The 16,035-nt window shown below is 37.3% G+C and overlaps 1 protein-coding gene across 21 annotated transcripts in view; it reads left to right on the forward strand.

Moving 5' to 3' along the window:
- Positions 1-16,035, forward strand: part of CUL4A (cullin 4A) — a 57,515-nt gene that overhangs the window by 15,004 nt on the left and 26,476 nt on the right. For 7 of the 21 annotated variants that reach the window (XM_071430657.1, XM_071430662.1, XM_071430655.1 and 4 more), the window contains 9 exons: positions 68-135; positions 3,287-3,405; positions 5,870-6,062; positions 7,423-7,527; positions 9,223-9,333; positions 9,727-9,812; positions 10,791-10,898; positions 12,104-12,217; positions 13,125-13,230. In XM_071430657.1, the coding sequence (XP_071286758.1) occupies positions 68-135; positions 3,287-3,405; positions 5,870-6,062; positions 7,423-7,527; positions 9,223-9,333; positions 9,727-9,812; positions 10,791-10,898; positions 12,104-12,217; positions 13,125-13,230 (1,010 nt within the window). Of the gene's footprint in view, positions 1-67; positions 136-3,286; positions 3,406-5,855; positions 6,063-6,571; positions 6,667-7,422; positions 7,528-9,222; positions 9,334-9,726; positions 9,813-10,790; positions 10,899-12,103; positions 12,218-13,124; positions 13,231-16,035 lie in introns of those variants that run through there. The other 14 variants (XM_071430660.1, XM_071430663.1, XM_071430665.1 and 11 more) reach the window with 12 other exon arrangements.

The following is a 16,035-nucleotide window of genomic DNA, read 5'->3' on the forward strand; positions in this document are numbered from 1 at the left end:
ATACACTGTGACAGAAGGCAACTCTTTATACTGTAATGCTTCTAATATTTTTTCTTGTATAATTCAGGAAACCACTGATTGCTTGTGTGGAGAAGCAGCTTCTAGGAGAACACTTATCAGCTATTTTGCAAAAAGGTATTTTTTTTAATAATTGTAATCTTTGATTAGCAATGGAGTCTCACGCTCTACAATAGCTGTAAATTCTACAGCTTTTACTTTAGGAGGTATATTAGTCATGGGAAAAACTTCCACAGACGCAGAAAGCCCATCCTGTGATTATTACCTTCACTGTGACAAGTAAATGGTATATTTGGAAAGAAATGTCTAAAATCTAATTCTATATTTGTAAAGGCTGCTAAGCCTCTAAATCTCCTTTAACTTGCAGCAGTGGGCTTAGGAATTAAACCTTTGGAACTGCTTCTTTCTAGAATTATATAAACTCTAAATGAGAGCTGCAGTTACTATTGTAGCTTCTTTTATGTGATAATCTCAAGTGCAATAGTTTCACATATTCTGGTGATTGTGTAGTTTAAGAATCATGAATTACTGGAACTGGCAGCATTTGAGGCAATGAGCTTTCATATGCCTTTGTCTGTCCCTTACCTTTTGTCTGGCAATTTCAGATAAGAACTGCAGCCTTCTTAGGAGGTCTGTATTCATACATTAGTGTTTTCAAATTGCCAATTCTTTGTTCCTCTTAAATTTTAATCTCTCCTTTTTCACTGAATTTCTGGGTCTGTTCAGTATTCCCTGATTTTTGAATACTTGAAATTATTTTTTCTTTTGCTTGCAGTAGCTGTATTTTAGGTTTTAGGTCTTCTAGCAAATTGTCCTTACGTCCGTGTTTTCTTTTATGTTGCAAAACAGATGTCCCTGGTAGTCTGGTATCTTCAAGCTCCCTCACATCCATGTTTAGCACTTTCATGTTATACATACCCTTTCTATGTCTTCCTTTGTCCCTTTTAAAGATGAATTATGCTCAGTTTTATCTCAACTACCCTGGGAATAGCTTGTTTCACTGTTTTCAATAAATTTATAGAAATAAGCTTGGTCACTTCATCTTAGCTGTTCTTAAACTTATAAACAGAAGGTAAAAATAATTACATTTTGCTGATATGTGTTAATTTTGCTTGCTCTTTAAATCAAGTATGATTAAGTAACTTTTCCAGTGATATGCTTGTTTATCAAGTGGCTTCAGCAGGAAGTGTGTGGTCTTGTTTTAAACTGAACTTTTTCTTGATTTACAATGTGTATGAGCCATCCATGTAAATATGGAGAGACTCTTACATTTTTTGAGCTCTCTGCTTACTGTGCTTCAGGACTCCAGGATTGTCAGATCAGGTTTTGCATTCTATGTCTCTACTGTAAAAAATAGTAAAAAAGCTTCTGTCATCACTTGACTTGCTTAGTTTTCTGTATTTGTTTGATCTAGGACACGTTTTAATTTGCTTATGACATCTTAGTATTCTGTTCAAGAAGAAGATGCTGCCTTTTGTAGGTTTTCTACATTAAGTCAAGGAATGTGAAGTAGTCAGTTTGATACAGGAGTAAAAACCTTAAAAATACAGGGGCTGTATAAGAAACCTTTTTTCCCTTACATTAGTATAACTGCTGTTGACTAGATATTTGGGGTCAGATCTAGTGGTGGGGGGTCTTTTTGTGAGTAAATAGATTTTCCCAAGACTATAGCAGTGCTTTCTGGAATCTCTGGGAAACCTTTTATCAGAGGACTTTGCTGCATATCCTTTTTGTTTGTCAAATGTGTGACTAAATATTTTTTTCAGTTACACAGCTCATGTTAGAGGAAGAGGGAAGGCTGTATTTTGTTATCTAGATTATAATAAAGCAGATAGTGTTCTTTAACTGAATAGGAGGTGTCTTTAACTGAATAGGAGGTAATGGGATGGGCTTTTCTTGATTAAGAGAGCTGGGGTTATTTAGCATGGAAAAGAGAAGGCTCCCAGGAGACCTCACAGTGACCTTCCAGTGCTTAAAGAGGGCTTATAAAAAAGAGGGGGCAGATGGCGATAGGTCAAGGGGGAATGGTTTTAACTAAAAGATGAGAGATCTAAGATGAGATGTTAGGAAGAATTTCTCTACTATGAGGCTGGTGAGTCACTGGAATATGTTGCCCAGAGAAGCTGTGGATGCCCCATCCCTGGAGGTGTTCAAGGCCAGGTTGGAAGGAGATGGGAGCAACCTGGTCTGGTGGAAGGTGAACCTGCCAACAGCTGGGGATTGGAACAAGATCCTCCAATCCAAGCCTTTCTGTGATTCTTTGATTTCCAGGATTTTAATTCCATGTTCAATGAAAAGAGAGCACTAAAACTCTGTATTCGGGACTGTGTAGTCTGTTGTCTGTCATTTAAAGTATTTCCTATTCTTCTGATATCTCAGAAGTTTAGGAAATCTCAGAACAGCAGACAGAAGTTTGCCTGGCATTGTTCTTGAACACGGCTTGCCTTTCTGAACACGTATGTCAGATACAATATACACTGAAAGTATTTTTAAGCTGAAGAATATAGCAGAACATGGAATAATTTCGTAGTGATTTGCAAATCATTTTTTAATATAATTTAAAAATTAGTGTTAATGAAATATATTTGGTGAAGTAGGGCAGTTGTACTGTGTCAGCTACACTGATGGTGGGAATTGCCAACCTGTGTAAAATCAAGCTTTTTGTTTTTTAAAAAAAGTCATAAATCTTTGATGCTATGCTCTGGTATTACTAAAGCCTCTGTAACTGACACCAAAGTACTTCTGATTACACTGGAACTACATTTGCCATACTCTCAAATGGAAAAAATGTGTATGAAGTTACTTGCTTGTTACATTCTTTGGGCTTCACTTCTCCATTTGTTAGCCCAAAGCTTACTCTCCTCATGTTGGGTGAATCAACAAAGCAAAAGTTGCTTTGAAAGGAATTTGTAATCTTGTGTTATTCCATTGGTAGGAGTGTAGATTGTTCCCAGCACATTCTTAATCTAAAAACATGGCTCACCCTGCTCCACAGGAAAAAATCGTGTGAAGTATTTATCATTACTTTAATTTAGGGCAGTTTATTTAGCTTCCTGTTTTCTCTGGTGGTTCTTGGTGAAACTATACCCTTGAAGTCAAGGTCTCTTCATAACCATTCTGCAAAAGGCTCACAATCACCACCTTGTTGGAAAGTATTTCAGTTGAAATACTAGTATATTCTCTAATAGATATATTCTCTAATATATTTCTAATTGTATTTATGTAACTGTATTCAAATTTCCTTTTTTTCTAATTTAATTTTTTTTAGGGCTTGATAGCCTGCTTGATGAAAATAGAATATCAGATTTGACCCAGACATACCAGCTGTTCAGCCGGGTAAAAGGTGGGCAGCAGATCCTTTTGCAGCATTGGAGTGAATACATCAAGGTATGTCAAAGATCTATTACTAATGTAAAAATTTATGCTGTTACAAATTGCTTCTGTTAAAGTCAAGAATAATATATAGGTGTATCACCAAACTTCTGTTTTAAGTACATATGGGGAGGGATGTTAATGCTTCTGCCTCAGTAACAATCACATGATAAGAAACAGCAACACCTACTTTGGTTTTAAATTTCTACTTGGAAATTGCTTTCCTTATAGGTTTGAACATTATACAGGATGTTTTTGGTTGCATTGCTTTAAATAAAACCACGTGCACATGTGTTTAGACTATGCTGGACTGTACTATGTGTTGTTTTGCTGCAAATACACTCAAGTGTTTACATACCTGCAAAACCTGTTATTCTGCTGCAGCTTAGGCAGTGCTACTTGTAACCAGCCTACAACAATGCTGATGGGTTTTAAAGCTGTTGGGAAGGGAATGCTCCTATTGAAAATAGTCCATCAGTCCTATTTAGATGGTTTGGGTTTGTTTGTTAGGCATAATATCCATAGAGTATGCTGCCCCAGAGAGCTTGCACTCTAGTGCTCTTGCAAGATGAAGGCAGGAAAGTGTCACTGACAGTTTTTCTCCCTGGAGTTGATAATTCCTTATGTCAGGGCTCTCCCCTGAATTGCCCATGTGTTCATCAACCCTCAGGATTAAGTGCACAATATCATTTAATTCTAGAGGTGCATTTTCTGCATACCTATGTCTGGAGCTCAGTATGATCCACCAGTGCTGCAGCTCATGGTAGTGGAACATGGTTACCCTCTGCCCCAGGACTGAGGAGGAGTTTATTCCTTAGGGTGTTGCCCAATTGAATGGTGGTGCTGTGGCTGAGGAGGATCTTCCTCCTTCCTTTCTCCCAGACCACACTCATCACTTAATCCTAGTGCTGCCTGCCACTACATGGGCTCTCCTGTGATCTGTTTTATCACAATACCTGGGCAAGGTCAGTTTAATCCCAGGTTTAGTGAGCTAAGGAGACTCACAGAAAAGTCTATGTGCTGGTCCAAGGAAAGAAGTAGGAGTTCAAGATGGGAAAAGGAATAAGGAAAGGAATCTCTCATAACAGCTGTTAAATTGGATTATCATACCCTGTGTTTCACAGAGTCAGACTTCTTACAGCTTTAAAATGGTTGTGTACCTACTCAAAAACCTAGAAAGCCTTTTCTGTAAGTGTCTGTAAATCTCCTTCCAAGCATTCTGTGTGAGAGTGAAGAGAGCCTTCCAGAACTTCTAATGTTTATCTTGTGAGCCAATTTACTGTGGTAAGGGTCTGTGTTCCATTGCAGTCACCCTTTTGTGAATTCAGAGGTGCCATTTGGCTTTTTGCATCTAGGTTTGCTGTTTCAGAATGGGGGGGGGGGAAAGCCTTGCAATTTATGAATATGCCTAGTAGAGACTGTGAGATGCTGCAATGTTGTGTTAATGTAGGGGAAATGGTGACCAGTGGAGGATCTGATGGACTAGCTGAGCACCAGAGGTCTCTTCCAGCCCAGACTGTTCTGTGATTCTGTGATACACATGTTGGTTCTAAGTACCTTGGGAGCCTTGTGTTCAGCTTTACTCTGAAATGGTACTTGAGCAACATCTCCATGAAAGATGACAGTAGCTAATTAGATAATGCAATGGAAATTCTGAGGCTGGAGAGGAACTTCCCCCATCTCTTCTACTGTTGTTGGCTAACATACTTCAGTTGGCCAAAATATACTCATTGATTACTGTTTTGCTTTTGCTTGTGCTGTGCCCTCTTTCTCACCTTGGAAAACTGATTGTTCAGTCAAGGGCACTGATCAGTGTTACTAAGCAAATATTAATTGTCCAGTAGGTGAAAATCCTCCTTTACAGGATATTTTAGATATCCATTAGACAAATGGTGTTCTGTCTCTGAGATAATAAATGTAGGAGCAGGAAGAGAAAGTCAGGTCTGTGGCTGCTTCTTGTGCCTGAGAAAGTTTTGTTTCCCTGCAAGTCAGCTAGGACCATTTTGGTTTAGAGCCCTTGATGAAAAAGAAATCTTTGAGGGCTCAGCAGCAGCCCTCAAAGTTTTGCTACCTGTTTAATCAGTTAAGCTCTCTAGTGGGTTTAATAAAAATAGTGCAAAGTTTTCCTTTATACTTAACATTTCTGAGGCAGTTTCCATTTAATTTATTTTACATGAATCATAGTTCTCTATCTCACTGTGAACTTGCACATCATAGTCATGTCTACTGTATTTTTTTTTACTTTTGTCTTAAATGTAAATAATCTTTAAATCAAGCACTAATGTTTGAAATCCATCAATGTGTGTCTAGTTTTTATTTTGAATTTCAATGCATCTCATTTTTTAAAAACTTGAAGTCATAAGTAGTTCTGTAAATAAATTCATTTTCCTATGATACTTTTTATAAGGGTAAATGTGTCTGTTGGGGGAGATAGGTAGCACTCTAAAGTATTTTACTATCAAAAGTGTTTGTTTTACAGAACTTTGGGACAACAATAGTGGTTAATCCTGAAAAAGACAAGGATATGGTGCAAGAGCTACTAGATTTTAAGGATAAAGTGGACCATATCATAGAAGTGTGCTTTCAGAAAAATGAAAAATTTATAAACTTGATGAAGGAGTCCTTTGAAACATTTATCAACAAGAGACCAAATAAGCCTGCAGAATTGATAGGTACACAAATATTTTTCTGTAAAATATTTCAAAAATCTATAGAAAGCATGGTAATGCTGCTGAGTGTGCTAGTGCAATAGTGGTGCAGTTGTGTTCTGCTTTAGGAGACTGGTTTGGGGACAGCCCCGAGAGCCTGGGTGTGCTGCCAGGGGGCTGCTGGAGCTTGTGTCACCTCCTGTCCCTGCACTGCTGCTTGCACAGGGCCTGGTGCTAACAACTGCTCGCTGCAGCACTGGGAGGAACTGCTCAGGGGGAGAGCAGCTGTGACAAGTAAAGGGGAACTGGCTTTAACTCTGGTAGTAGAGGAGTTCTGTGGATGTTCTGGATATCTCAGAAAGGAGAAAGTGCTGCCCATCCATCTGCCTTGAAGGCTGAAGTTGGGTTAACAATTTTAAAGCCTTCAGATAAAAGGAGTTTTAATAGAGGGTAAAAACCCCACTACCTTGACAGGAGAACTCGTGCTTATTAAGGGGAAAGATAATAACAAATACTTTAAAAATATTTTTTAGCTTATCCCTGATCGGGCAAAAGCTATCCTGACAGTCTTGCCTGCTGAAAAACTGGAGCTGTGGCATTTTACACCAGGAGAGGATCCTGCTTCTTGGTTGTTTGTTTTTCCTCTGTACTTTGTTTTGCCTTTATTTGGCTGATTTTGCTGTCATCGTTCTAAAATCAGCTTTATGTAGGACAGATTGCACAACATAGTAATACAGGTTAAAGCCATTATATGGGCTGTTGTCATTTGTGGATCATGGTGTCCCAGCTCCCACAAAGGTTTTCTTCTTACACATAAGGTTGTATAAGGATACTAACATGGCTTAATAAATACTTAGCTAAATTCAAGGCTTAACCTTATTTCTGGCATTCTGAAACTACTAACTGGAAAGCATTGCTTCTGTTAAAATTTTAATATGCTCCTACCAAGGAGCATGAGGGACATGGTAAAGATCTATAAAAGTATAGTCCTCTTTATGTTGTTTGTTTCTGTTTCTCATAAAATACATTCATATACATTGTATGCTTCCAAAACATTGTCTTTCAACAAGTAATGTGGTTGTATGACACAAAATATGGGAATTTCTAATGTATTAATTATTATACTGTATTCATTTTTTGCCTTGGACTATTCCTTTTTGCAGTACTTTTCCATTATATATAGTAGGATTCCAGTAATACAGTAGGGCTCTGTCATTCCACTGAACATAGGGATGGGAAAAGGGAAAATAGAAAATGTAGTGCTTATCCTATGTTTTAACATATATTAGTACTTAACACATAGTAGTATTTCAAGCAGGAGATGCTTAAGTTGGTTATTTTAAATCTGTTTTTTAAGCTGTTACTTAATTTTATTTATTTGTAGCAAAATATGTGGATTCCAAGTTAAGAGCTGGTAATAAAGAAGCAACTGATGAAGAGCTGGAAAGAATCCTTGACAAAATAATGATCATATTTAGATTCATTCATGGTAAGCAATAGCAATTCACTGTTGATGCAATGAAAACTGTTCCCTTTGCTATTAGCAGGGCTGCTTTCTTCTGAATGCAAGAGATCTTTTTCTGCATGATTTTCTGCTCAACTCTGTCTTTAATTCAGGTTGCCTTACTCTTGAAGGAGCACAATAAATATACAGGGGAGGACAAATAGTTCTGTGGAGATTGGCAAGTTACAGACCTTTCAGAGTCTTGTGAGTGGAGACCTAAGAGTTTGAGGTGTTGCTGGAAGATTTTTAATGTAAATTAACCATAGCTGTAACCACAACTTCTTCTCTAATGACCGTACAGAATTTGCTGTCCACTTATGTATGTTGTAGGTACACATGAAAACCCAGCAACTCTCCTTGACTTCTCTTTTCTCATGATAGCTGAGAAGGAACACAGAGGAGGGCTCAAAATGACAGGAAAAAGTGTTATTGCTGAGTTTCACTGCCTTTGAAATGCATTTCTCTCATGAATTAGCAAATCCCCCCTGTCTTAGCAAAAACCTTGAATGTGTTAGGATTTTTTTTTCTAGATTGGCTATCAGAAAAACCAGTGGTCTAATCCAATATAGATGCTTTGTCACTGCTCTGGGGGAGGTGGAATGTGTGTCCTGGGCTGGGGTGGAATAGCAAGAATTAACTAATCCTTGAATTTAGCTAATTCTGTATTAGTTTGTCTGAGATCTGTGGGATTCTCTCCTCAGAAAAATCCCAAACAAGTACAATATAATGGGAAAGCAGTTGAGTCATAAAGTAGTATCATTTGCATAATTGAATCATAATTGCAGCATTTTGTCAGATGGAGATGGTGAATGAAAACAGTTGTACTGGCAGCTTGTCAGCCTAAGAGAATAATTTTTGTTAATCTGAAACTTTCACCAACTCTTTTTCTCTTCATAGTTTTTGTATTACTGAGCTAAAAGCGTGGATTTTATTTTGAGCTGTCTGGTACATAAGAGCTCTTTCAAGAACAGATGATAATTAGTAGGTAGTTTATAGGTATTGGCCTTTTTGATAATATCTTGATGCAGCTGGTTCATAAAATTTCATCAGGACAGGATGGAGAAGGAAGAAGACTATTATAAGATGCCCAAATTGGAAGCTGTTCACAAGGAATTACGAGGGGCTACTGTAGGCAGCACAAGTAGTGCCTTGGGTTACAGTAAAATTTTTCCTCTTAAAAGGGAAACACCTTGCACTGTCATATGGGAAAAGTTTGGATTTAAGGTGTGAAAGTTTGTGGGTATCTATATGACTCTTTCATTTCAAAAGGCTATTGGCAAACCATGTGAGAAGACTTCTGTTAAATTTTCTTTCTCTTTAATATATAGAAAACCTTCCCCCCTTTTTTTTTTTCTTAATAAATCAGACCAGTGGAGGGAAAATGTTCTTCTGGACCTCAGAATAATTTCATTTGTTTTGTAGCTGATCCAGTAGGAAATACAAGGCAGCTCAAGTTCCTGGGGCAGAATAAAAAGAAATAAGTAAACATTTTGCAAAATAGGTTAAAAATCATTAAAATATAAAAAGAACAAATTGTCTACATGTTTTTCTTCAGTGCTACATAATGAATATTCTTCTAATCAGCTTTTCATGAGAAAGGCTTGTGTCACAAACCTGAAGGGCAGTGATGCAGATAGAATGTATAATTTCATTTTATTTTTTGTTTCAATTTCTTTACAGGGAAAGATGTGTTTGAGGCATTTTATAAGAAAGACTTAGCCAAAAGACTGCTGGTTGGGAAAAGTGCTTCAGTAGATGCTGAGAAGTCCATGTTGTCAAAGCTTAAACATGGTAGGTGTCTTCAGATGTGTTAAATTTGTATTACTTTTTGGCATGCAAATTTGGAATCCCTATTTTTTCATGCTCTTAAGAAATGACAAGCCAAATTTTAAATAATAGCTGTTCAGCTCTTAACTTAAATATTAAGGGAGGATGTAAAGTGTGTATATATATATATATATCAGACTTTTCATTATGCTCAGCAACAGCTATAAGGCTGACTTCTTAAGTATGAGACTGGTTTATTTAATGTACCTACAGAGGAGCAAAATCCTGTAACAGGACTTATTTGTGGGTGCTCTGCCTGGTAAATGTGGCTCAGCTGTCTCAGGTTAAATGTTTATCACTTATCTTCTGTGCTTCTTTGTAATTGTGCCATCTTTGGGGTTTTTTTGTGTGTGACAGAATGTGGTGCTGCTTTTACCAGCAAACTGGAGGGCATGTTCAAGGACATGGAGCTGTCAAAAGATGTCATGGTACAGTTCAAGCAGGTACATTAACTTTTGTATACTAAATTTTTCACAGTCATGAGGAGACATTTAATGGTGCTATCCCTTGGAATAAGCTAAAATTAAACAAAACTGCTTTTGAGCAGGTCCTAGTAATAGTGTCTACTTGCCTTTCTGTTTATACAACAGAATTTATTTATTGTGTACAATAATTTTACAATTTTATTTGATTCCTTTTAAAGCAAATTAGTCTAAATACCACATAGTAATTTAGTTGACTGACATCCTTGGAAGTCTGTATCCCTTCGTTCTGGTAAACTGGTGCTGCTCTGATGAATTTGTTTGAACAGGCAACACCAGAGAAACTCCCTGAAGGTTGTTAAGTGCACAGAAACTATGCATATCTCATCCCCAGAGTTTCCAGCTTGTTGGTGGCTGATGAAGGCTTGCAGGAAATACTCTACATGCTCACCCTGTTGTTGCATTTCTCTCTGGGTACTTGTTTTGGGGCCTTACTGAAGTCAGGATTCTGGGTTAGAGACCTGACCCAGGACAACACCTGTAATAAAATACTGTAGTGACTCTTCTGTCCCAGATTTTGCAGTCTGGCCTGACTGATGCTCTACTCCAATTACATAAAAAAGTTTTGTCTAACAGATGTAGAAGTCCAAGAGGATCCTTTTGATCTTACAGTCCTTGCCATGGTTTCTTTTCTTTGGCTTTATCTGCATGTGATTAAAGTTTCTTTGACCTTAGTGCCCACTATATACAGAGGTCTAGAATATTTCAAGGCATGTTGATCTTTTCTTTGTACTCCCAACCACTTGCTGTGTTTTGAAGTTGGGGAAGTGGTCATTAGATAGTTACTCAAAATCCTGGTAGAGCATGTCTAACCAAGGTTGTGGCCTGTAAGAATTTTTAGTTGTTATACTAATCCTAAATTTCTAACTTGAGTATATACGTTTTCTAATTTAGTATCCAGATAGCATACTTGAATAATTTTTGTCTCTTCTATTTTAGTATATGCAGAACCAAAGTGACCCAGGAAATATAGACCTGACAGTAAATATATTAACTATGGGATATTGGCCAACTTACACACCTATGGAAGTCCACTTAAATTCAGAGGTTGGTGTTTGAATTCTTCTTCTAAATACACTTTACCAAACAAAATCATTATCACAGTGTGCATTAATGCCCTTTATTAAAATTACATAAATACCTTAGATACCTAGCAGAAAAATTTAAAGTTTTTCTGCTAGATATCGAAGGTATTTATGTAATTTTAAGGATTCCAGAATTGCAAAAAATAGAACGTAGTGGATAAAGTCCACTCTTTTCAGATGATTATTTCACTCAGTGTGGGGTTTTTTTTACCTACATAATATCATTGTCTTACTTAGCATTGCAGTCAGTTACTTAAAAGTTTGAAATTGGTCAGTTCACCTTAATTTAGTCAGTCTTTAACTACACTGGTTAGGCACTTTGAACTAGTCAATAGTTATGTTTTTGCAAGTTCCTTTTTTCGTCATCTGTTCCCTGCAATGTGTCACACAAAACTATCCCCTGCATTTAAATTGTATTTGCTTGTAAAATGATTGCTTCCAAGTTGAGAGATTCTTGCAAAGCCCCTTCCAGTAGGGATTTAGGTTGAAATGTGTATTTGGAGCCCCTGTTTCCTACAATATCTTGTTTGATCAGAGGTATGGAAAGCACTTCAGAGGCCAGAGGTGGTAATGGGGTTCCCACTCAGTTTGGAAGATACGGAAGCTCTGGTACTCTTGTTTCTGAGGTGTCTTTTCCTCTGTGGCAGACTACTTCTGAAGGGTCCAACCTGAGCAACACATCATGAAAAAGGAGGGGTAGAACCCCCTTAGTTGGAAGTAAGAGGGTGTAAAGTAGTGGCATTGGACTGGAGTTCCATTCCATCCACAAACTACAGGAAGAACTTAAGAGCAGATGGTGCTAGCCAGTGTAAAGGTGTGAGATGGATGCTTTTTGTCCCATGACTTCTAGGTCAGATTCAAGTCAGGGACAAAACCAGTATCTCTTTTGAGGTTTAAAACCCTTTAGAGGCAGTTTATTTTACGGTTATTCAAAACAAGGAAATTAAAAACCCAAGGAAAATGCAGTTATTTTTGAATTGAGGCTTTCTTATATGCATAGTAGTACCAGTGTACTTGAGAGCAAAATTTTGCTCTTTGGGTTTAAGTTTTTCCCACAAAAGAACCTATTATGAAACATGGTTGAAGAGAATAAAGAAATTACATGTGTGAAATCATTTGGTATCACTGCAAGATATAATGCTAGTGTTTTTTCTCTTTTCTTAATAGATGATAAAGCTTCAAGAGGTATTTAAAACCTTTTACCTGGGAAAACATAGTGGTCGAAAACTTCAGTGGCAGACCACTTTAGGACATGCTGTCCTAAAGGGAGAATTTAAGGAAGTAAGTTTGCTGACATAATGCTTTGCCTGTTAGGTTAAAATTTAAGTCAATTACTTGGAATCTAATCATATGTTGCATTTTTTATCAAGGTAGTAATATTTTTGTGGAGGAACAATCACAATTCAGTACTGTTATTTTGTACAGAAAGTAGGCTTTTTTTTATTAAACTGAAATGCCACCTAGCTAACAAGACAGTATTTGATAGTCATTGTTTCTCATTCCAATAAATTAAGTTGTAATAAAGCAAGAAATGAAAACAAGAAAGAATATGGCATTTTTTAATCTGTAATTTGGGATTGTCTTGATTGTAGAAATCCTGATGATGCTTTTGGTAAGCTTGACATACATAGACTGAAGGGTGTTAGTCATGTGATGGCTGTGGTTAAAATTTAATGCGTGTTGAATATTTAACTGTTAAATAGCTGCACTGTTTGTTCATGTGGTTTTGTTTTGTCTCATGCAGTATCTTACCTTGTAATAGTGCAGCTTCACTAAGCCACAGCAAAGACAAAAATTCTTGAATTCCTTGAATTCTTTTATTAACTCATTTTGAATATTAACTTGAGTTAATTAGACAAATTCACTCTTGATGGTGGCAACACCATAAATGTCATATATTGTAATTAAAATGAAGGATTCACTTCACTACATACCAGGCCACCCTAACAAGCTTCTGCTATGTATTGTATTGTTACTGTTAGAGGAGCAAAAAAAAGGAGATTTTATAAATATCCCATTTCCTCAATACTACATTCAGGCAAATTCTTCTGTGTGCCAGGCATTCTAAAATGCATATCCATTCTTCTAGAAACAGAAAAATTAATGTATACTTTCTGTAACTGTCAATTGTAGGGGATGCAATAGAAAATTCTCTGAATATTGCTATTATGTGTTGTTTCTCTTTTAGGGGAAGAAGGAGTTTCAAGTATCGCTCTTTCAGACATTAGTATTGCTTATGTTTAATGAAGGAGATGAATTCAGTTTTGAAGAAATTAAAATGGCTACTGGTGTAGGTAGGAAGAACACTTTCTGATTTTTAAATTTATCAAGTGATTGGCAATTATGATTTGGTATGTGAAGGCCTAATTTTAAGAAATTTTTCACGATCATTAAGACAAACTTCATGTGCCAAAAGCATACACACACCAAAAGAGATGAGAACACACTGCAGGTGTTTCTTAGTGTATTTTCTTGGTGTGTAAAATTGACCCTTCACAAAATTACTAGTAAGAGCTGTGTGGCATGTGGTACTACTAACAACCTATTAGATTTACAAAATGTTTCACTGCAATTCTTAAAATGTAAGTGGTGATAAACACTGTTGTGTGTACAGATTATTTTTGCTCTCGTTCAGTTTCACATACTAGATTTTGAAAATTACCTGCTTTAGAATGCTCTCAGTTGGGGGTGATTTAAGAGAGTATTTTCAATTGAACTGTTTTGAGAGCTCACCTGCCTGTTGCCCATTCCTGTTGCTGGGGTTCCCCTTCACAGCAGGTCTGATCTGTTCAGAGCAGCACTGTGTGCTGGGTGTGTACTTTGTAGCTTTCTGCCTCTGTACTTGAACCTGAAGGACAAAGAAAGCTGAGGAAGAGTACAGTTTTCTCTTTAACAATCTGCAGTGTCTGTCTTGCGTTTTTATGTTCCTTGGTGGGCTTTTTTCCCCAAATTCTTACACTCTCTTGAAATAGTTACAGCCAGAACACTGTCATCATTACTCTCTGCAGTTTTGGCACCAATCAGCAGCTTATACCCAGTAGTCCTTCATGTGTTGAAACTTAAGATCAACCTAATACAGCAGTATCTGAAAGAGTATTTGAGCCCTTACAAGTCCTAAAATATTGTAATATATTTACTAAAAGACTGTTAAATGGGGATACCAAGAATCCTTGCAGTTCAGAATGATGCATTGCAGAAGGAAGTACTGCCTGGGTGCTCCATTGTCTCAGTGCTTCAAGTTACTTAGTCATCCTCTCCCTTAACAGTAAGGGAGCTGAAGAAAATCCATGCCAGTGATAATAATCATCAGGATAGTCTGGAGAGGCACATTAGGTTAGAGCACCCTGTTTACAGAACAAACACAGGTTCATGCAAGCCTGATCCAGGTCCTGCTTTCTCATCTCAAGGGTTGCTGTCCCTTGGAGCTGGCATTCTGGCTGCCTGACAGCAACAGATAAAATCTGCTGCATGGAAATCCATGCCATTATAGCACAAAATAAGGAATTCAGTAGACTGTTTTTAAGGCAGATGGCTGGAGTTGCTAGTTGGGAGCTACCTTTATGTCTTTGCACTGAGCTCTATGTCTGTATTTCTCTCCCCTTTGGAGATTAGTATAAAAATTCAGGTGGTAAGGGACAGCTCTTGGTCCACGGGGTTCCTGTGAGGCCAGGATGAATAGCATAGAATTGTAGAATGGCTGGGATTGGAAGGGATCTTAAAGATAATCTTGTTCCAACCCCCTGCCCTGTCCCCTGGGCAGGGACACCTTCCATTAAGCCAGGTTACTCAGAGCTCCATCCAGCCTGGTCTTGAACACTTCCAGGGAAGGAGCATCCAGGCAACCTGTTCTAGTGCCTTGCAACTCTGACAATAAAGAATTTCTTTCTAATACCTAATCTTTTCTGTTTCAGTTTGAAGCCATTCCCCCCTTTTCATGTCACTACATGGTCTTGTAAATTTACAAGTTCCTCTCCATTTTTCCTGTAGGGATTAACTGGCCATGGTTGGGACTTGTGTTTTCCAATCACTGTTACAATAAATCTTCATCAGCCTCTTTAATGAGATTGTCCCTGGTACATTAGGACAGTGAGAAAAAGCATAAACTGTTACTCAGAGAAAGAATGGTCACCTTCTCTCTGATTGTGCTTCTTCAAGATATGTTATCCAAATATATTCCATGTTTTTACTTGCCTGTTAAGGGAGCCTCAAGGAGCTGTGGTTTTTACTTCTACTTCAGGGATTGATAGGTAATTGTAAATTCCTTCCCTTTGGCATGCTGTAACCTGTGACTTCACTTGCAGAGCTCCAGAGTGTTTTAACAGCAGCCTTGTTTCAGGCAAAAACACAGCTCAACAATCTGCATTAACTGAGGCTGAAACACACAAAATGTCTCAAATGTCATAAATGCCAGTTTAGCCCACATTGTGTAAAGGGTTTTTTTAAGAAATGATAGAAGGAACAGTTGGAAGATTAAAAGAAGGAAAAGGTTGCTCTGTGTAAAAGCTTAGATTTTAAAGTATTTTAAAAATAGCAATAGTGTTAATCTTTTACTCAGCTGTACTTCAGCACTAGATTGCAAAACCTTTCTTTCAGTTTTTAGGCTAAAGCTCTGTTCAGGAGATCCAACACATTCAGTGATAATTTTATAGTGTGACTAAAGCATTCTAGAGACTGCAAAGGCTGTTTCAATGCAGAATCTTGATACAAGACTTTGCAACATAATTAGAATGTTTAAGACTTCATTTTATGTTGTCTTAATGCTTTTAGCCTTAAATATTACTAGATAAAATTTTCCTCACACACTTGTGTCTACTACTTTCCCTTTTTGGGAAAGTTTGACTATAATAGCTGTCAGCTCTACTCTCCCACAAAACTTTGTCCTGTCAATTTAGACTTCTGTATTTTTATTTGATTATGTATTCTTTGCTGTGTGATAAAAACACTGATCAAATCTTGAAATAGGTGGTTTTGAGTTTCTTGTCATACGCTGACTTTTTCTTTTCCTAAGTCCTGTTACCACCACACAAAAACTAAAGCAATAAAATTAAGTTTGTATTACTGTGAAATCTTTTCTGAAGCTATTTTGGAAGGAAAACTCA

This window comes from Agelaius tricolor, unplaced genomic scaffold (assembly GCF_023055355.1).
Source record: "Agelaius tricolor isolate 1412-34295 unplaced genomic scaffold, bAgeTri1.0.p SCAF_7, whole genome shotgun sequence".
Lineage (NCBI taxonomy): Eukaryota > Metazoa > Chordata > Aves > Passeriformes > Icteridae > Agelaius > Agelaius tricolor.